The following is a 23289-nucleotide window of genomic DNA, read 5'->3' as shown; positions in this document are numbered from 1 at the left end:
TGTTGTGATAGAGAGACCATCTCAACAATTGAAACTTTTTATGTGCAGTCAAATATTTGTCTGCGCCCATGTGCTGGCTGGGACTTGCGTTGTTGTTAAACACATATCTTTTTCCCCCTACAGATATGCTATAACTGTCAAATATTTAACTATATGGTATATACATATAAGGAGTATATCATATACATATAGAGTATATACAAAACATATTAGGCAACTCCAGATATCACGAAAACAAATTAGCAGTACCTGATACATCTGGAATCAAAGAAGTACATACTAGTAAGGTCTAGATTGGTTATCCAACTCAGAACGATCAGTATTCAAAACAGATATATCTATTTGGATGTTAAAGAAGACAACTACCTATCGACTACAGCTGAATAGGAGTCGGTGCACCACCCTTATATAAGGCGGAAAGGTTGAGGAAAAAAAAAGGGAGAAGGACGAGAGGCAAGCATCAAGATCCTAGCAGAGCAGATACTCGGCAATTTTAGCCCTAGGTTAGATTAGATTGGATCTACTCCTTGTAATAGTTTTAGCCCTAGGTTAGATTAGATTGGATCAACATACAGCAGCAACACCCCCACAGGACGTAAGGTATTACTCTAATTGGAGGCTTGAACCTGTATACATCGTGTGTCTTGTTTTGTGATTAATCTCTGCACTCGAAGATACCCAATCAATTTATGGATATATTTTCGGGAACTAATCTTCGACAGTTGGTGCGCCAGATAGGGGACTTCTTTTGTTCTGTAGGATTAATCATGTCTCAGGCTCACTTTTGCGTCGGATTCTCCGACACCGGCTTCTACGACCACTTCAAGTCAATGATGGACATCTTCGAGTCCCCTCCTATTGACTCTGAGATCGTCTATGGAACTATGGTTTTCTGTTGGGACAATCAAGGTGGACTGATCCACACCGGTACCCTCGAGTCTAGACTATTGGATACGTACCGTGAGGTGGGACATCTCGAGTAGGATCCCACGAAGCCTAATGTTCTCCACTGCATGGACACCGACAGCGACGAGGGTGGTGATGGTGACTCCAACACTAGCTAGAGCAACCGAACAGATTGATTCGTGTTCATGGACAGAGGAGACGACCCCCCACCGGCTGACCCAATGACGGTGGATCTAAACGCCGTGGTCGACAACGGCGCGGGAATTCCTGAAGATTCGGCGACAGTCGTCGCTGCCGACGGTACCGACGCCGAATTACCACCCAAAACATCCACAGCTGGAGCCTTACGTGCACCCGACACGACCCTCCTAACCTTTCCCGACGACTTTTAGTGGGTGCGCCTCCACCCGTGACAACCCACGACTCAAGGGACAAGCTCCCTCCGAACAGTCACCATGAGGCTTCATCGGCTCGACCGCAACCGAGCCTCGGTAGCGACGTATTCAGTACTCCGGATGCTACCATACAAGGAGTTCATCTGATTCTTAGATCTCTTCCAAAGTTGGATCCGGCGAATCCACTCACTCCTATGATTAATCAAGTCAAAATCCTACTCGATGAAGTTCAGATCTAAGGCCCCCCAGTCGGTATGGTCCCGGTTCGAGGAGCCACATGCGGGAACGCTCTCGAGTAGAGGAATTTCTGACGGAAAGCTCAAGTGATCGAGCCCAAACACGACACCGTGGGCCAGACTGGACACAGAAATCAGAATTATTTCACTGGCACTGAACATGTTTTGTTGGATAGAGTCCATGTACCTGCTGTTAGCATGAATGCAAGCTGGCATGATGGAGATCTTCGTAATATAATTCTTGTTGGATTTTTTCTGTACCCGAAGAACACATAGAATCAGTAACTCGTTTCAGAGTGAGGATTGAAGACATATCGGTTGTTACTCATAATGTAAATATTGCCATCCGTGCTAAGAATAGATTTTGAGTACAGTTTTGGTGCTACTAAATGTAAGTATCCAACCAGACCAGATACAACACTTAACCATGTATTGTTTGGTGTTTACCTAGTATTTGATCCTACAGAGGACTGATTTACTTATTGGGAAGTCACTGGAGAGAACTACAGTGGATGCATTTTTTTAATGACCATTTTCACTTCTTGTTCACACTTTGCATCAAATTATTGCATATCATCTGAATCTGCTATTGTATTTTAGAATTTTATATTGAATATAAGCTTCTAATCACATTGTCATTTTTCTCAGTTAATTGCAGGCCCATTGCTTTCAGCGGTGCATATATACGGAGTTGTACAAGAGATGAGAGCAACTCCTGTAAACACGCTCAACCCACAAAGAACAGCAATGATTGTGGCTGATTTTATCAAGGTTTAGTATATTTGATCTATTAATACCTTTTGTTCATTCCAATTACTGCACTAATGTTTGTCTGCACTACAGAGTGGAAAGGTCTCTAGCCCAACTGAGCTAAGATATAGAGAAGATCTTCTGTTTCCTAACCGATTAATAGAAGAAGCTGGAAGTGTGAAAATTGGGCAACCACTTCGCAGAGTCTTGAGCCCACGGCTTGTTGAACAGTTGAGGGCAACTTTTCCAAGAAATTTTTACTTAGCCAAAAAAGCAATAAGACGTACATGGTTCTTGAGCAAAGTACGAGCGGAGAGGATGCATTAAGGGGATGGTTAGTCGCTGCATTTGCTTTGGAGATGGAAAGGTCAGGCATCGGTTCACGCGATGCAGTTGTAAATGAAGCCTATGAGAAGGAGAGGGTTTTCCACAGTTCACATTGTTTTCTAAATCTATTGTAACTTCGGAGTTCACCTTGTTTTCAGAACATCTTTTTTGTGTGCATTGTCACTTGTAGGCTCGTCATGCAATCAGTTTGTGTATCATTGAGATGAATGAATGTTTCTGACAGTCAGACCTACATTCTGATAGAAGCATGGATCGTACATGAATAGGAAAATCAAGAGGCTACATACATTTTTTTTTTAGAGTTCAAGGGCCGAGCCCCGGTCACCAAATGCATTAAGGGAGACCAAAACGTTTACAGCCTTGTGTCCAAACATTCACAGTTCAGAGAACCAGCTCAAAAGTGACTACGCAGCCAGCCAATTACAGCTTTTCAGCTAAGACATAAGCTAAACTCTATCTTCGTTCATCTACTCACAGACACCCTTTGCCACCTCCATCTTAGGCCCGGGAATCTCCAGCTTCACTGCACTTAGTTGACAGGCCACGAGCCCAGCTCCAACACCTTTCGGAGAGTTACTTCTCAGCCAAGCACCATCTCTGGTCTTGAAAGGGCTTCCAACATCTTGCAAAGCACCAGCTCGAAATGAGAGAGGTACCGAGTAGGACATAGAATTTTCCAACTCTTGAGCATAGAAACCATCCTCCTCCAGAGAACCTTCATGCTGCACCAAACACCATTCTGAAAGCACAAACTATTCCTTAGCTTCCAAATAGCCCATAGAACTGCTGCAGAAATCATATTAATCATAACAAACTTCCTATTGTCTAACCATAAGGAAGCAACGGACTCATAATTGTCACCTATATGCAAGTTGACTACTTCAGAAATGCAGTTCCACATAGACTTGGCAACCACACATTCAAAGAAAAGATGAACAACTGATTATTTTTCGCAGCAGAAAAGGCAAGAGGCATCCTCAACTTTCATTCATTTAGCCACATTATCTCTAGTCAAGGTTTTATTTTTAGACAACAGCCAAAGAAAAAAATGAACTCTAGGGGGAACAAAAAATTTCCAAACCGATGGAGTGTAAACAGGTAGAACCCCTCTGAAATTAAGGACCTTATACAAGGATTGAGAGGAATACACTCCAGAGGAATGAAGCTGCCACACTAGAGCATCGTCCTGGTCTGAAAATCTAATAGTAGAAGCAATTTGACACACCTCTTCCCATTTCCTCATCAGATTCCCATCTACACACCTCCTAAAAGTGCATCTAAGGTCTAGTCCATCCCACAGATCTGCAACAGTACTGGACTTCTCATTAACCAAAATATATAAGTCCCAGAACTGAATGGCTAAACTAGAGGAGCCTAACCAATTATCCTCCCAAAACTTCACATTTTTGCCATTACCTATAACCCACCTATATCCCATTTTAGCTACTTTTGCAGCCCACAACACACCCTTCCAAAAATGAGACACACCAATATCATTGCAAGAAAAAAATATTAGGATCGGAAGTATTATATTTGAACTTTATGATCTGTTTCCACAATTTACCATTATCACTAATGAACCTTCTAATCCAAGAACCTAATAGACAGATATTTAAATCTCTAAGATCAGGAACACCCAAACCTCCATACTCTTTCCTCATGCAGACACTAGGCCAGTTGGCTAAATGGAAATTTCCTTTATTATCTCCAGAGTTCCAGAGACAATGAGCCATATGAGTATTAATCATGTTGATAGCCCATTTTGGGAATTTGATAAAAGATAAAAGGTAAATGGGAATGCTAGCTAAACAGGATTTAATAAGGACAATCCTACCACTATAAGAGAGTAATTTTCCTCTCCAACCAGCTATTCTCTTAAGAATTTTGTCAACTAGGGGTTGAATCTCCTCTTTTCTTAATTTGTCAAAATGTAAAGGAACACCTAAATACTTCATAGGTAAAGATCCAGCTGGACAACCAAAGATATGGGAAATCCTATGGATCTGCTCATATTCTAAGTGCATAGGAATAAACTCACTTTTATTGAAATTTATTTTCATACCAGAAAGTTTCTCAAAGCAGACTAGGACACATTTCAAGTTTCTAAGATGACTCTCCTCAGCTGAGGAAAAGATAATGGTGTCATCAGCATATTGCAAAGAAATCACACCCTCATTGTTAAAATCAGATAACAGCCCTTTAATCAAGTTACCATGAGCAGCCTTAATCAACATTCTAGTGAAGACATCTCCAACCAGATTAAAGAGAAGGGGAGACAGAGGATCTCCCTGCCTCAAACCTTTACCTGTTTTAAAGAAACTACTGTCCTTACCATTAATAGTTACACCTACAGAACCCCCCACAACTACCATTTTGATCCAGTTGATCCAAGTGGCACCAAAACCTCTAGTTTCTAAGATCTCAAACAGAAAATCTAAGTTGACTCTGTCATATGCTTTCTCATAGTCTAGTTTAAGGATGACACCAGGATCTTGACTCTTGTGGATGCTATGAACAACCTCATGAGCAACCACCACACTCTCCAAAATATATCTACCCTGAATAAAGGCACCTTGTTGATGAAGAATAAGCCTTTGACAAATTTTTCCTAGTCTAATAGTTAGAATCTTGGAGAAAATCTTAAAACTACAATTTAAGAGACTAATAGGCCTAAACTTCCTCATATTTCTAGCGTTCTCTTCTTTAGGTATTAAGGTAAGCATAGCAAAATTGAGCCTAAATAAATCCAGCTTACCCTGCTGGAAGTCAGAAAACATATTCATTAAGTCACTTTTAACTATATCCCAAAATTTTTGATAGAAAAGAAAAGGGAGTCCATCTGGACCTGGGGCTCCATCCGAATAGCAACTAAACACAACTTCTTTCACTTCCTCTTCCAAAATAAGAGTCTGTAAACTCTCATTTTCTATATCAGTAACAAGGTCTTCTTCTGACCAGAAGGAGTTATTTAAACTAACACCACCTCTGTCTTCATAACTAAACAATTTTTTATAGAAATCAACGGCAACTTTCAGCATACTATCAGTATCCTCTACAGGTCCGTTGGGACCATCCAAGATAGCTACATGTTTCTTCCTCTGCCTCTGGTTAGCCACAGCTTGAAAATAAGCAGTGTTTCTATCCCCTTCTACAATAACTCTATCCCTAGATCTCTGTCTAGCTTTAATCTCATCTAGAGCCCACAGATGTTCTATCTCTCTAGCTATTTCTTTCATCCTATTCCTTTCAAGCTCAGAAAGAGGTCTACCTTCAGATTCTAAGTCTAACCAATTATACTCCTCAGAGATTTCTTTTTTATGTCTATTTAGCGCAGCCACCTCATTGGCAGCCCAGACTCTTGCTAATCTCCTAAAAGCCCTGATTCTAAACTGCCAAATGTCTATAGCATTAGACTCATTGCAAGGAACATCCCAAGCTTTTAACACTACCTCTTTAAAGTCTTCTCTTTCCAACCACCATTTCTCAAATCTAAACTTCTTTTTACCAAAAGACATGTTATTACCAGAGTCAATAATCAAAGGAGTGTGGTCACTGTGTTCTCTGGGGTAAGCCCTAACCTTAGCTAAAGGGAAGGCTGAATCCCAATCAGTAGTGACCAAGATCCTATCTAATCTAGCTAAGATCAAGTTATGCTGGTTATTGGACCAAGTAAAGCATCTGTTAGACAGGTTTAAATCTAACAGAGCCCATTTATTGATCCAATCATTGAAGCAATCGGCCCATCTCTGATTGATCCTAGCATTACTCTTATCATTATGAAATCTAGCTAGATTAAAGTCTCCACCAATCATAATAGGCCCCTGCCAGGAACCCATAACATGATGGAGCTCATCAATGAATTCTTGTTTGCCTTCCTCATAAGGTGAACCATAGACTACCACTAATTTCCAATCAAAATTAGTCCTTTTATCCTGAACCATGACACTTAACGAGTACTTATGCCTATCTTTAATGATTATATTAAAAAGATCAGCTCTAAAACCAACAAGGATCCCTCCTGCAGTACCAACTGCAGGAAGATAGCCCCAATTAAAAGAATGAGGACCTGTTAGAGATTTAAGAAAATTATCACGCATCTCCTTTTTCTTGGTTTCCTGAATACCTACAAAGTCTAAAGAATGAGACCTAATGAAACTAGCTAAAACACCAGCTCTGCCAGGCTTATTCATCCCTCTAATATTCCAAAATAAACCTTTCATCTTAAACCTTGCTTCATATATATACTATCCTTATTAAAGAAAGTAGTAAAGTCATCCACCTGATGGCTTCCAAGGGGAACCTCCTCTTTAAGGTTAGGCTCTCCAGACTCCTTAGCAAAGTTGGAGTTTATGAGAGAGCAGGACCCTGACCTATCACCCTCTAGATGAATATTTTCACGACCACACTGTTTGTTATCTACAACCTTTGATATTTGAGCAGCAGACCTTTCACCATCACCCTCCAGGTGAAAAGTTTGGGTCGATATGCAGTTCCCTGGGTTGTCGATCATTGTGTGACGGTCGGACATGGTGAAGTGTCGTACGAGTTTTGAGTTGCCAATCAAAATGACACGGGCGATATCGATAGATGGCTCCATCGCATGACATCTGTACGCTTGAGCTCTGTCAAAGATGCAGCTATCAGAGTGACAGAAGCGTGGTGAGTTAAGAATTCTGGGAATTCAGTCGATTTCCAAGTTTGAGTGAATCACGTCGTCGACTCGTGTCCCAGCATGGTGCGCTGGTCTCCATATTCTCGCGAATCAAGATGCCTCCTGCAGGTCACCACCTCGAATCGATCGATTTGTGGGCTCAGAGGAGTCACCACGGAGCAAGCCAAAGGCGTTTTCACCTAGTACTAGTCTTCGAGTCCATCCATCGATAGCAGCCGGATGCTGGGAAGTACATCCAAAAAGAAAAATGAACCAAGATTTACCGTGGCTTTCACGGCATGCTACAGACGTTGCTGCGACCAGAAATTACTGCGTCTCCGAGTCCTCGACCTATGCAGGCTGATGAAGGGCTCCTTCCTTCAACGTGATCGACGACGACTCGATTCGATGTAGTTTTGTTCGACGTTGCCGTTCTTCCGCGAGCTAGCTAGTTTGCAATTGCCAGTCGTCGCCGGAGATGGTTCTTCTAGACCCAGGACAAAAGGACCTGCTGAAATATCCAAAAAAAAAAAGAGGCGTTTTTCAATTTCGATTGGAGGCACGTGTACTCAACAAAAGGGTCTGAAGGCAACATGAGTTGTACATGTGCGTTCAAGCGAAAATAAAGCTTCGGGAAATTCAAAACGGCGTGAGCTAGTACACATAGCTTATTTCACTATCTATCTCTCCTATTTAATAGGCATCCACCTCTTAATTCTCTCTACTACCTATAAATTTTTTTCATCTATTTTGTTATATGAATTTCAACATAAATAAATACGTCTGATAAAACATGGGTGCAAATGCAAAATTTTCTTTCCGTAAAGCTCGACGCGACGTCGCGACCGCGAGCGCCGGTGCGTGCTCTTGAAAAATAGAGGGAAAATCAGGGCACAGATTGTGCAGGTTTATCCTCTAATTACTTTACTCTGCTTTCCCTTGTTGCCGTACGTGGACACGTGAAGTGAACTGCCCAAGGTGCAGCCTACAATAATATCAATTTGTATAGTCCGGAAGTGCAGCGCGCAGGCATCCCGCATGCGGAAATACCCCTCCCACTCTCTCCGTTTCTTTAGATTTGTTTAGCAGGATTTTTAAACAGTTTTTTATTAAAATTAGGGAAACTCGGTTAAACAGTAGCTTTTAGCTTATAGTGGAATCCGTGTAAGTAATTCTCTGAAATGAGCTAGAAGCTGGAAGTTGAAAAAACAGTTTTAACTGATTCACTTCCCGCACAGAATTATTTTCTCCATATATTTTATTTTAAAAAATTATCTTCAACCACAAAATCACTTTTAAAAAATCACTCCTCAAAAAAAAAAATTAGATCACAGGTAGCTTTCCTCGCAGTCCATGCGCCACCCAGATCCGTTTCCAAAGTGCCGGAAAGCTACGGTAGACTCAGCGCCCGCTGGCGTTTCACATTTGCTTGCAACGACAAGGGAGAAAGGAGTGAACGCCGGGTGCCCAAGCCCAACCGCATGCCCGTGGTGGCAGGTGGCGACGCAACGCGCGTCCTCGATCGAGTCATCGAGCGCCGACCGTCCGTGCTCCGGACGAGTCGTACGTTCGATCGATCGCGAGACCGCGTCCGCCGAAAAGGAGACCGCGCCGTGCACACGGACGGACGGTCGTCGCTGTTCCTACAGGAAACATCGAAGCAGACGCCTAATTCACCGCCTGCTTCGTTTTGATCGTGCTTCAGTTTTGTTGATTAATTAGTTGGTGGTGGGTCTATAGACAATGATCGATCCTGCTTCAATTTGAAATTTGAAGGTTATGATGTCCGCTAAACCAGATGACTCGCATCGAGCCAAATTTAAGCGACCTCTAGCTTGACTAGAAGATCGAAGCTGCACACACGTACGGTACGGTACTCGGCGTACCGGGTATCCAAAGGACACGAAATTACTCATCTCCTCTCGTCTGAACCCAAGCTTATTATAATGCTATGTTACGTTGCGCAGCAATCTTTGTTTAATAATCGCTCAGCTTTTGATCGAGCCCGGACCCTAGTGGATTAGACCACTTCAATTCATATCCCATTTATTTCGTTCAGTTTTTAATTTTTTTTCTCTGTTTTCATATTTTATATTTTTTTCTCATTTTCAACCGTTTTACTTCAAAGAGATTTGTGAAAGAAAAAGAAAATATAATGTAGATGAAATAGGAGACAAAATCACTTCACAAAGGAAAACCGTTGGGACGCTACAGAGAATGAAAATTCATTCGTGAAGTGAACGAGACTTATGAAGGAAATCCGATAGAGAGGATCTTAAGTGGCACGTAGATTATTCTAGCCAATAACAATATGCTATGGGAGACGAGGGAAGGAAATTCTATAAGATCTTTTACAGAAAAATTTCTACGAGACTCTGATTCATACCGTCTTTCTCCTGATTTAACAACAGACGTGTACCGAAGAGAGAGAGAAATAACACGTATCGTGCTAAGGAGGGATCTTTTAAAAGATCCGATCTTATATGAGATAGTAAGATGGCTTCACGCAAGATGAGAAGTCACACGTTCGACTCCCAAGAATCACATGCATGCAAAATATTGTGTGATTTACATAACACAAGGGGCTAGTCTTCGTGGGATTTTTTTTTTAATTTTTTCAGCATCGAAAAATCACGTTTTAGGACCAAATATCACTGTCGACAGTGATAAAGGGTTACTGAACGACATTGATACCACACACCTGTATATTTCTCGTGAAATTCACGTTACTTACGCAACACATGGGGCTTGTCGGAATGGATTTTGTTTTACTTTTTCAGCCTAAAAAACTCATTTTGAGATCCAACTATTACTAACAGTTGTTGTGAACGGTACTGGTGAGAGGTTTTTGAACCGACAATAATATTCAGTGATTATCACTACTAATTATATAATACTAATTAAATACCCACGCTGATGTCGGTCATGAATGAACACTAAAAGCTTTTTCTACGGTAGCGACGTGCGTAGAAAATATTGTGGCGGCTTGTGCTTAATTAATTATTGCTAGTAGGATGATCAAATTGATGACATCCGGTGAACTGCGGGTTGACGGCGATCGAGTCCATTTGTCGAGCAGAGAGGGAGAGAGCGGAGGAGGTGACAACGTACGGCGATCGCGATGTATGAAAGCTACGCTCGCATGTGGTCTTCATCTCGTGCATGCACTTGCGAGCTGTGACTAGTTCGTTGTCGACTTGTCGTGCGTGCGTGCGTGCGTGTTGATATATATTTACTACGATACAACCAGTATCTTTTTGTTCGTGTCGACGTTTTCTTTAACTGTTATTCATCGATCTCCTGAGATAATTAGGCTCTGTTTGGGGAGCTGGAGTTTATATTTTTTTTCTGAAAAGCTGTTTTTTAAAAAACTACTTATGGTTTCTGAATAAACGGTTGGTTTATGGATTTAATTTTTAGCTTCTCTGTATATCAGCTTTTTAGAAAAGCCACACTCAACTAACTTTTCAGCTTTTAATTTATTTCAAAATAATTTCTCAACAAACAGACTATTTAAAGAGATTCTCAGTTTCTCAACTTTTCTGAAAAGTAGAAGCTACCGAAAACTCCTCAAACAGGACCTTAGTTTGCAGGCAGGGTGAAACTAGCAAACGCCTAGCTTTTTATACTGTATCGACTTGAAAACGAGCTGCGACTCTGAAGGTTTTTTAATACTCGAGCCGCCATTCGCCGGGGACGACAAAATCGTTACAGGAGCTAGGGAGGTAGGCGCGTCGCTGCCGCCAAGACTGCTCTGCCCCTCCTGCTACCATGCACATGCAGCAAAGCTATTGCGTCAGCGTGACTCGGCGTTTGCGCGTGTGAATGAAGAATACGAGCAATCGAGCACGGCACGGTCACACCTCACACGTATCGGAACGGCCGACCCTACTCGCTCCACGACGACCAACAGCTCTCGCATTGGTACTGGCCGGCCAACAAGAGCGGCGCTTCGGGGCCGGTGGGCCCCACGTGCGAACAATGGTTGACCGTTTGACCCTGTGCGCTGCGAGTACTCCGGTCAGCATGAAAACGCACATGCTGCTGCGATGACTTTTCTGATCGGCTAGTTCGTTTTATCTCTTCTTCAGTTGATTTTTTAGCGCGATGGATGAAACTCTCTGTAGTTTTTGCCACGGTGTATATGTTCTCGATCTCGATGTACGCACGCTTCAGCTGCATACGTCCGATGCAGTACTAGGGGGAGTTTAACTTTCTGCCATCGCTCTGATGGCAAGCTCTCAATAATTTACCACTATCCTCACAATTTTTTACTCATTTGCCACTGTTAGCACATTTTTAACATTACTAGTATTGTTTTTTAACACTACTAATATAGCAAGGTGTCCGTATATTACTACAGTATCTAATTTCACTCTAATATAGTAAGGTGTCCGTGTGTTTCTATGGTGCTTTAAATTTCACTCTAACATTAAAATTTTCTTCAATGTGATTATTCCTTAAAAGCAAAAGAAAGAAAAGAAAAATATTAAGATTCTGTGGTAAATGTGCATATTAGAAGGTTAGAGCATTTTTTATGAGCAAATTTTTTAGTGCAGAAGATTTGTACATATCGGATGATTCGATGCTCAGAAGTAGTGCATACCGGAGGTTGTACTGGAGCATTTTCTATAAGTTTTTTCATAGATGTGAGAAGTTATATATGCTAGATGGTTCGGTTATCAGAAGATTACACAAACGAAAAATAAACAGTAAGAAGTGGCTCGATCAGATTCAAGTCTATACACCGGATGGTCTAGTGATAAAGTTGAAGATTACACTAGAATATCCAGTGTTTATAAATAAATTTAAGTAGGATCCAATGGCTAATTTATACTTATATATCAAATGATCTGATATTGGTACTGTTATTGACACAGAAAGATGCATGGGTGCGTTGCAAATTGCGATCTGATAGCGCTGACATCACGGCTTGATGGCCCCCGAAGACATTTGCACCCAGCACCAGCAGCAAGATTCGACATGAAAGTACCGGCAACCTAAAGCGGCTTTACCCTCCATAGGAAGAAAGTGCCAAGAGTTAAAAAAAAAAATACTAAAGCAGTGTCCACGGCAGTTTGTCACATGGACCACAAGCATAATCTAACCTCACGTTCTTTGATCAATATCTCTACTATTTATTTTTACATAAGACAAAACATTTTATCTTTAGTCCTACAGACTATCTCTAAATTTCATAAAAATTATCAACTCATACTATTTAATCTCTACTACTCCGTTTGTATGTGTTATTCTCGAAAATCCTACTCTGCGTTTTACCTCTAGCTCGTGTACCCGCCTGCCGAACACACTACGCGCCATACAGGTTGACCGCCTCCCACAACTCTGACTGATATTCATACATCGACAGATCCAATGACTAGTGAGGTTAAAATGATGGAGGCCTCGAATTGAAACGTTCAGCGCCGCTGCCGCCTCGCTCGCGCGGCGACGTGCGGCGGCGAGCAAAGTGGCGCGAGGAGCTTGAATTCGATACGGCTGCGACGAGAAAGCAGTACGTCCCGGCTCGGACTTGATCTGTCCTTGCATTACCCGTCCAAATGTTCCACCGTTTTTTTTTTACCAGTCCCTATCCATCGAAGCACAACACGCTTGCGTGACATGACGGCTCGGGCTCGGGCCAGATGCGCTGAACTTGCTCTGTCCTGCCCGTGACCGCCGCTGCGGCGTGTTTGCACTACACACTTTCTTGATCGATATACCTTTTTTCTTAAGAAGAAAATTCATGCTCTATCTTTCTTCTTTTAATTTCTTTGCTAACTTTCTATTGGCACGACGCGATCGTGTCGCGGATTCGCAGCCGCTGAGGCTGAAAAAAATGGTTAACCGAGCGACTTATGTGCAAAACCTGGACACTACCTCTTCGTGCGAGCATTCTGTGAAGCAATGTAGACAAATGCTCGTACCCATTTCGTGTACAATTTGGTTGCAACCATGAGCCGTTTCATTGACAAGCTCCAAGTGACTTAGATCCTCCAATCCCAGGTCCTATGTAAGTTGTAACAAAATGGCTGTAACTGTAGCAATGCTTAGCAATACACGGGAGCCAATGGGCCTCATAGCACAGTAAAATATTTGTAGTGTAAATATGGAGATATATGCATGATCGTAGAAAAATATCGTAAAGAGGAACACGATAGGACCTCCGAGTGAATAATAGCACTACGTTTTGTCTTATATTGATTAATCTTATGATCAAAATTTACAACATGAGGTGTATAACGATCTAATCCTAATAAACTAGGTAGATTTCTCCGAGTTTCTACTGCTTTGCATGAGGTTACTTCTAATGTGGATATTCGATGTGCATTGATACTTCTACCCGACTAGGTTTGATCTAGGTCTCGTGGCTTCGTAGATCTGAAGGCACGAGTTGCTATGAAGCGTGTGCTCTAGTGAATTGGCATCTTGAGCTTGTAGAATGGTTTTTCTTGTAGTACCCTTTTCTCATCCTTTTATAGTTGAGGTAACTCTGGCGTATCTTATCTGGGCTCTTCTGGGCTTAATGTTTCCAAACCCTCGATCTCCTGGCTATCTATAAATCTTTCTCGAATAGAGGATAACTTCTCTATTCAATACGAGTACCTTACCTGTATTTTAACTTGTACCCTCCTTTGCGAAGGTTACGATATACACTGGATCGAGTAATATACATATGATCGTCATATACCCTTTATAGATATATAATATTTATAGAATATATAATAATAATAATGATATATCCTCGTCAAGTATCATGTAGTGAAAAAATAATAAAATGGCTTAACAGATTGAAACATATTTGTCGAATTTCTAGACTCAATGTCATATGTGCTCCAAGCATGCCATCCTTCTTTCGGTACCTATTTCGCGACTCCAAGGTTAATGTTTATGTTCAATCAAAGTGCAATGAGGGCAACCCCTAAAGGAATAGATGTAGGGGTAATAGAGGAAGGCTGGCGAGCATCGACAGCAATGACACTATCGACAATGGGAGTGGAGGAGGGAGAAGAGCGGTGACAATAGATGGCTATGGACTCTAAAGAGGATGCCAGCAGGGAAGGAAAACCCCAACACTAGTTATTGGCTAGAGAAAGGAACAAGGCAGAGTGAGTGGAGTGTGGCAAAGGTCAGGGATATGGGTAGCTTACACACCACTAATAACAATATTAGGCAAGAGAGTGGTGACAATAGATATATATGGGTTCTAAAGAGGAAGGTGATGGGAAAGTAAAATCCCAATACCTATTATTAGCAGGGACGGATTTAGCTTAGAAATCGAGTGAGAGTCTGCTAGGTTAAAAAATACCGGAGTTATAGTAAAAAAATCTACAGTTTACTAAATCAACAAAAATGAGTAGATGCTCCTACACTACTCCTATAACGCTGGATCCATTCCTAATTATTAGCTAGAGAAAGAAACAAGACAGAGTGAGTAGAATGCGACAAAAGCCATGGCTATGGACGGCTTACGCGCCACTGGTAACAGCATTGGGATGCAGTGGACGGTAAGGTTCTCAAGCATCAATGCCCCCATGGAGAGCGGCTGGGGCTGGCGGGGTGACGACGATACATGGCACGGAGCAGTCGAGAGGGAGGGACAGCCACCGAAGATTAGAATAAATAGTATTTGGAAGAGAGAGATTTCAGCGGTTGAATCTTCATCCAACGGTTCAGAAATAAATCATAAATGCGAGGAAAATAATCGCCCCATGAAGACACCTTCCTGCGAAGCTGCCTGGACTGGCGCATTGGTTTGGCGGACGTGGACTGACGCATTAGTGCACGTTTCTAAAGCGCACGGGCCAAGGATAAATACCCGGACACCCTCGCGACTCCTCCATTGCTCTGCAGCACGAGGACAGTGCTCCCCTTCCCACAAAGACAAACAGAACGCCGCGAGCACCGAGCAGATACCTCTCTACACGCGCTCACGCACGCTCCACAGCTCCGCCAGACAAACCAAGTGCGCAAGCAAGCACAGCTCCAGGCACCACACGGGGGAGGAGAGGAGAAGCAATGGGGAGGGCTCCGTGCTGCGAGAAGATGGGCCTCAAGAAGGGGCCGTGGACGCCCGAGGAGGACAAGGTCCTCGTCGCCCACATCCAGCGCTTTGGCCACGGCAACTGGCGCGCGCTGCCCAGGCAAGCCGGTGAGCAACCAACTCGGCCTGCTTGCTCCCGGGCTAGCTCCCGCGCGCGTACGCGGTGCCCTGCCGGCCGAACGCGGAGTGCTAACGAGATGTGCGTGTGATGTTGTTGCAGGGCTGCTGCGGTGCGGCAAGAGCTGCCGGCTCCGGTGGATCAACTACCTGCGTCCCGACATCAAGCGCGGCAACTTCACCAAGGAGGAGGAGGACACCATCATCCAGCTCCACCAGCTGCTCGGCAACCGGTACTACTCATTTTCCCTTCTTTTTCCCCTCCTTTTCTTTGCCTTTCTTCCATTGCTATCTTTTCAGTTTTTGCTGAACTGGAGCCATGATTGTTGCTTCTAATGCAAAGAAAGGAGACTTATTCTTTCTTCCCTCCCCACGTGGAGAAGGAAATTACATAAGATCTTCGTCCAAAGATCCGTACGATTCTAATTCGTACCGTCCTGTTTTGATCCCACGACCGACATATACAAATAAGAGAAAAAAAGAAGGCACATGACATATATAAAAGAAAGTCTTTTTTAGATGGCATTTTATAGAATTTCTTTCACGCATACAGAGGCGTACAATACATTATCCTCACGGGGCCCACCTCAAGGCCAATGAAGAAAAAAAGATCCAAGTGTTAGCCACTTGGTTACTAGTTAATCGTCTCACTGATGATGCGCGAGATCTGCCGGAGATTCCATCTCGTTTGGCCGTTCTCGTGGACGAACAGCGCCGCCTTGATTTCAGTGCAGTAAAACATGCATTTAGGCGCTAAACAACTGCATGTGATGCCGTAGGGGGAATCAACTCACGCGGGGATTGCATAAAACATGTCATCTCGTCGCTAATCAAATCCTTTTGACAAAGAAGTGCACTGATGATATCTGGATTATGCGTTTTGTTTGATCACAGGTGGTCCGCCATCGCCGCCAGGCTGCCGGGGCGGACGGACAACGAGATCAAGAACGTCTGGCACACGCACCTCAAGAAGCGGCTCGAGCCCACCAAGCAGGAGGGCGCCAACAAGAAGCACAGGCTGGGGGCACCGAAGCGCGGCGGCGTGAGGAGGATGCCCGACGTCCCGGCCACCACCGCGCCGGTGTCGCCTGAACTGACGGCCTCGTCGACGGTGACCGAGTCATCGTCGATGACCGAGCAAGGCAACACGGGGAGCTCCGGGTTAGCCAAGGAGGAGAGCTTCACCTCCTCGGAGGAGTTCCAGATCGACGAGAGCTTCTGGTCGGAGACGCTGTCGATGCCGCTGGACAGTTTTGACGTCGCCATGGAGCTCTCCGACGAGTTCGGCAGCGCGCCTACCGCGTCGTCGGGCGCCGCCGACGACATGGACTTCTGGCTCAGAGTGTTCATGGAGTCCGGCGACGTGCAAGAATTGACGCAAGTTTAGAGAGAGTTTTCACATTCTGGGCTAATTGACCGTTCTTTTTCTCTCTGTGTTATCTTGCATCGGAGGGGACATAACTAACAGAGAAGAGTGTCCACGAGGAAATTAGGCAGAAAGAACGCCATGCACCAAGCAACTTTGATCGATCTTGTTTACCTTCTTGTATAGAAATGGAAGAGATCAGTGATCGAAACCGAAGCGTCCTGAGAATTCCTTTGCACGATGTGCAGATATCTATGTACAATAGAGATCTCCCGAAAATGGACTCTGCTTCTCCAAATTGGTTGATTAAATTTATCTTGTATGGTACTCGTGTCGTGTTCGGTTATGAAATCACAATGCTGAAGTAGTGTACGGATTTTTGTCCTGTGATCTGTTCTTCTGCAGTGCACGCTTGTCGCAGTTGAGGTGAAATGCTAACCACCAGCGAAAACTCTGAAAAACATGTGTTAAGAGACTGGGACAAACTGAAGGACGATTTTCTTTTGTGTAGCTTACTGTTTAATAATGACAGGAAGAGATCTGGCTGTCTCCTGATCGATTCTGTATCACCTTTATTTGATCTGGAGAAGTAAACGAAGAACGTGTGTGATGCTGATTCACACATTCATATTGTGCTGTATTTTTCTATTCCAACTTGTGCCGCTTATGCTTAAGCTATGTCAACAGTCTCCAATTATACAAGCAGGTCGCCTGCCTTTGTTTATGCAAGGGTTCAGATACTGTATTGTCGAGGATATCTTTTGAGCTGTTCTAGATGAGGGGAATACACTGCTAATTATCGCCGACAATTTCATGAGCATCACAACAATGGGATGTGCCCTTAACGATCTTGACCATATACGCCATATAGAATACATCCTTTTTGAATTAATATATGATACATGTTTTTAGTAAACAATGCTCATTCTTCCAAAACAAGATGTGAACACTAAAACATTCTTGTCAAGTCAAAGGAGTTGCCCGAGTAGACAATTAAGTAGAGTGCTGAACATGGAATTTACCCTTTGGACTGAAGGTTTCAAAAGGCATTTATCGAATACGAGTCCTGAGAACATTGCCAATATATAAAGAACTAGCTCCGTATCTAGAACGGGGAAATTGTGTGCAGAAAACATGTCACTTGGTGTAGGCATATATATGATGTACCATTGACGTAAAAATTACTGCTCTTAAGGATCACTCTGCACACTTATTACTTCAGTCATTTAGTGTCCTCGAAAAATTTCTAGCAGCTTGTCAGTTTATTTTCTAGCAACTCTTATGAGGAGTTCAAACTCAAATTTTGAACAAAACCTTGTCATTTCAATCCATCTCTAAAAATATAAATAGTTTTTTTCCATTTGTAGGAGAGCTTGATCAACAACTGAAATAGTCATCAGTTTAGATAAAAAAGGTAGTAAATAAAATGAAAAAAAAAGTGATTCAGATAGATTGAAGTTCTCATTAGTTTACAGATCACTCCATCAAAGAGGAACCAAAGCGCCGTATGTTGTACACGCTAGATGATCAATGACACATGAAGCAAAGATAAATATAACAAACTTGTAGCAGCTGCTGTACTGCTAAGTTTCGCTGACGTAGTTTTGCCGGCAATGCTGCACTACTAAAAAACGCTGAAAAGAACTTTTACTGATACATATGCAATACTCCAGTAGCTTGACTTCAGAACTACAATTTTTTATAGCATCATAAATAAAACGATTAGCTGCGGTCCAATCACGTAGTACAAACTACATCAACAAGCATAATAATTGTTAGAATTTTTCCTATAAGAATATGTAAAGAACTTACTTTCTCAATACATATTGTATTCTGAATACTTTTCTTTTAACTTCATTCTACATATTGTATTCTGAATAGAATCTAAAACGCAGTGTGGGCATCACCAATGGTCCTTGCTACATAGCTAGCCTTGTGTACCATCTCTAATTATTGGCCTAACTAACATGAAAGATTCAAAAATGGCTTTACAAATGTCTACCATAGCTTAAACTAGCTATTGCCATAGGTTCAGGCTAAATTCCATTTTCCAATGCTAGTGGAGGTGGCTGCTTTTAGCTCAATGATATGCTTCAATCTCCAAGTTTTCCATTTGCATCATCGTGATTTGAGTTCCTTTGATGCTCTCTTCACTGAAGAAGTTTGGGTGACAATTAAAGAGCTACCTCAAGACAAGGCTCTGGTCCAGATGGTTTCACCAGTCATTTTTATAAATCTTGTTGGTATATTATCAAAAGCGATTTGATGAGGGCCTTGTTGACTATGCAACAGGGGCGTTTCTCCAAGTTCAAGCTTTTGAACACAACTTTTCTCACCCTCTTGCCTAAAAAATCAGATGCTATGCAGGTCAAAGATTACCGTCCTATAAGTCTTATTCATAGTTTCGCGAAGCCACTTGCAAAGATCTTGGTCAACCGCCTGGCCCCAAGGCTTTCGTCCATGGCCATTTTATATAGGATAATTTTCTACTTGTGCAACAATTAGCGAGATACTTGCATAAGTGGAATGAGCTGCATATTCTTCTCAAACTGGATATATCCAAGGCATTTGATTCGGTCTCTTGCCGTTTCTTGTTAGAGGTGCTTTGAAGCTTGGGATTCGGTAATCGATGGTGCAACTTATTGTGCTGCTTGTTGTCCACTTCATCTACTCGGCTGTTGCTAAATGGAGAACCGGGTGAGACCATTCTTCACTATCGCGGTTTTAGACAATGCGATCCCCTCTCGCCTATGATGTTTATATTAGTAATGGACGTGTTGAGTTCATTGATTGGTCGGGCCTGCCTAGAGGGTCTTTTGCAACCACTTGTGGTACCAGGATAGCATCGTCGGGTTTCTTTTTACGCTGATGATGTGGTGTTATTTCTCCGTCCTACTGGTAGTGATCTTGTCTTGACCAAATGATTGTTGGATGTCTTTGGTGAAGCCTCAGGTCTGAAGACTAATATTCGTAAGTGTTCGATGAGTCCTATTCGTTGTTAGGAGATTGGTATGCCAATTATAAGGGATCAACTGCAGTGTGAGGTTAAAAACTTCCTGTGCACTTATCTGGGTATTCCTCTTTCGATTAGAAAACATACTAAAGCTGAGTTGCAACCTTTGATTGACAAAGTAATGGATCATTTGCCAGGTTGGAAAGCCTTCTTGATGAATCGTGCAGGCAGACTAGTTATGGTTCGGGTGGTCCTCTCTGCAACGCCTATCTATAACATGATCGTGTTGGATCTTCCTAAATGGGTTCTCAAAGCTATTGATAAAAGAATAAGAGGTTGTGGAAGGGTCCAGAATAGGTCAATGGCAGCAATTTTTTGGTCTCTTGGCATCAAGTATGTCGACCAATTCAATTTGGTGGTTTGGAAATTCTTGACTTGGCCACTCTTGGATGGGCACTTTGCATTAGATGGTTGTGGCTACGCAAGACCGAACCTTCTCGGCCATGGGTGGGTTTGAAGATCCAGTTCCCTCATATTGCATCAGCCTTATTTGATATAGCCATAGAGATGATCTTTGCTGATGGTACAAACACATTGTTTTGGATGAAAAAGTGAATGCAGGTAGGTCCATTTCAGATTTGGATCCTAATCTTTCCTCCCTTGTCCCTCAACGAGTGCTTAATCTGAGGATTGTGAGTCAGGCTTTTATTCATCGCTGGTTGGTGTCGGATATCAAAGGGACTCTCTCTCTCTCTCTCTCTCTCTCTCTCTCTCTCTCTCTCTCTCTCTCGCTCTCTCTCTCTCTCTCTCTCAGTGCATTGGAGGAATATCTTCAGCTATGGGAGTTAATGGAAACGGTCATCTTGCAGCAAGGTTTGAGTGATCAGAACATTTGGAGGGTCTCTAGGTTGGGCATATATTCAAGTAAATCGGCGTACAACTCTTTCGTCATAGGTTCTACCAGTTTCACTCCTTGGAAACTTGTCCGGAAGTCTTGGGATCCTCTTCGGTGCTGGTTTTTCATTTGGCTTGCTATTCTTAACAGATGTTGGACAGCCGATCAGATGGCTAGGAGGGGCTTGCCTCATCCAGTTTCATGTCTGCTTTGTAATAGGCGTCAAATCCATTCAGCATATTTTGATCACTTGTGTGTTTGCTCGACAGGTGCGGCTCATCATTCTTTAGAACCTTGGTCAGCAGGTAGTGGTACCCTAGCCAAACGTTGTTGTGTTCTCTGATTGGTGGTTGGGTGTGTACAAAATGGTCGATAAGCTGCAGAGGAAATGTTTCAATTCTCTTGTCATTTTTGTGGTTTGGGAGTTATAAAAGCATTACAACGACTGCATTTTCAACAATGCATCTTCGAGTGTCAATTCGGTGGTGACAACGGTGCCAGTCGAGGGTGTTGTATGGTTTGCTACTGGAGATAGGGGCCTCAATAGTTTATTAGATGGTTAGTTTGTGTCCTTTTTTTCTCTTTGGTTCTTTGGTTGTTTTTCTCTTTTTCTATGGCACGTTGTTTTCTGTGTAATCGGTGTGCATTTGTTATTTCCTTCTTTCTCTTTAATAAAATGATCCGTAACTCTCCTATATGTGCAAGAAAAAAAATACTTCAAAAGATTTGTCCTTTCATTTACTGTTAGTTCAAATTATATTCTTCTCAATTACAGTCCCTGATAAAAAAAATGCCCTAAAAAAGTCTTGCCTTCCTTCAACGGGAAACATTCATTTTACTACCATAAAGTATTATGCTAGTTCAGATAATTCCTGAAGTTTTATTTGATCAATTTAACCCCCTCAAATTTTAAAATCGGGTTACTTAACCCCTTTGGCGGTTTTATCTAGATGGTTTTGCTAGCATGGATGGTATTATATGGTGGTTTTGACACATAACCATCATAGGCGGATTAGTGGTGGTGCATGTGCATGACTCGACCATTTGATGCATGCTGAATGTCTCAGACGCCAAAACTCCTCGCTGTTCGTGTTTGCTCCAGATCTTGCCGAGCTTGGCATGTGGCTATGTGGGATTAGGTACAGAAAAGGTGTCTGTTCAGTGCACAAGCAGAACCGGCAGCAGGTCACGCCCCTCACGTGGTGCAGCAGCCAGTTCTTTAGCCCTCCGTGAATTGAATCAAACTAGTACTCTTGGCTTAGTGTAGGCTAAAGCCTATACGATGATTTGTGCTGCGAGTACAGCACTGGCACTGGGAGGCCGGCAAAATAGGGTGATATGGCGAGCAAAGGGAGAGAAGGGGGAAGATTTGTGGGAGGAGGAACCAAAGGTGATGTGGTAGCCACATTAGCAAAAATCCAATGATGTGGCATCAATATGGCAAAATCACTAATCCAAAACTATTCAATGGATTAAGTGACACAATTTTAGAACTTTAGGAGATTAAATAAATTAAATAAAATTTCAGAGGTTATCCAGACTAGCGAGATACTTAAGGGTAGTAAAATAAACTTTTCCCTTCTTCAGCCGTGTGAACAAGTGATGGTATACTCGCTACGCATTATCAAGACCAGATGTGTGTACAAAAGACCAATATTTCAGAATAAAATGCATTTGAAAAAATAGTTATGATGATTTAACTACAATATCTCGAAGTAAAAGTCAAAAATAGAGGTGTACGCTTTTCGACCTTGATTAGACCAACTCCACCAACAAAATCTTGGAGGAATATCTGTAATTTGGTAAAGTGAGCATAGACATGCCATTGTTATTAGAGGCACCAGAACTAAAAAAGTTTATGATCCTCACAAAGAAAAGTTCATGAGGGATGGCAACAGTGGCCTAATCATGTATGAACCGGAACGAAGAAGATGCATGGAAGCTTGAGAAGGGAAGCCTAAAAGTTTCACGGCGACAGTTGGAGTCAGCTAGCTTCAAGCCTTCGATATGGATAGTAACAAAGGTCAATGTCATCTCCTGGAGAGTATAATGTGGTTACAGCACTACATGTGTATGCATAATTGGTCAGGAAGGCCGAAATGGTGAAATGATTGCACCAAACTACCAATAACCCAACCAGCAAAAACATGATCGAGATACCAATGCAAGCAGCCGTTGCTTTTTCGGAATAAGACTACTGATCCTTTAGTCCTTTCGATTTATAAATTCAAGATGTTTGCTGTTCATTTGTCGGTTTCTATGCTTTTATATCAATAAAAGTTTTTTTTTTTTATGTTACTTTAGACGAACTTTGCTGAAGTCATAATGAAGGACACAAACCTTGCTGAAAAGTCCATACCTTTAAAGTGACACCTTAGTAAATTATAGAGTATGATTGTACTAGTAATCCTGTGATTGATGTCAATAGGGGAACCGCACAATAATTTTGTGCACATTGGTTTGTTTTGTTTCTACTAGTTTATTGGAAGCAAGTGCAATGCTAGGTACAAAAATTATAGGAAGTTGTTAGAAAAATCTTTAGAAAACAGTTAGGAACATGATTGACATATGGATTTGAGCCAAGGCACAGGTATTCACATGAACAGGATTTAGCAGCCACGTTCCAGT

General features: G+C 42.4%; 1 protein-coding gene and 1 long non-coding RNA gene across 2 annotated transcripts; both read left to right on the top strand.

Moving 5' to 3' along the window:
• Positions 1-1662: 1662 nt before the first annotated feature.
• Positions 1663-2702, top strand: LOC133923572 (uncharacterized). The gene is made up of 3 exons (XR_009910644.1): positions 1663-1928; positions 2186-2308; positions 2381-2702. It is a non-coding gene; the product is annotated as an uncharacterized LOC133923572 (long non-coding RNA).
• A 12418-nt stretch (positions 2703-15120) lies between these two features.
• LOC133924586 (transcription factor MYB4-like) lies at positions 15121-17198 on the top strand. The gene is made up of 3 exons (XM_062370184.1): positions 15121-15438; positions 15551-15680; positions 16342-17198. The coding sequence occupies exons 1-3, from the start codon at positions 15306-15308 to the stop codon at positions 16832-16834; spliced, it is 756 nt and encodes a 251-aa protein (XP_062226168.1). The 5' UTR covers positions 15121-15305; the 3' UTR covers positions 16835-17198.
• Positions 17199-23289: the final 6091 nt, after the last annotated feature.

The sequence above is a fragment of the Phragmites australis genome, chromosome 7 (assembly GCF_958298935.1).
Source record: "Phragmites australis chromosome 7, lpPhrAust1.1, whole genome shotgun sequence".
Lineage (NCBI taxonomy): Eukaryota > Viridiplantae > Streptophyta > Magnoliopsida > Poales > Poaceae > Phragmites > Phragmites australis.
Note: the sequence above shows the minus strand (reverse complement) of the source record. Positions and strands in the feature narration are given on the sequence as shown.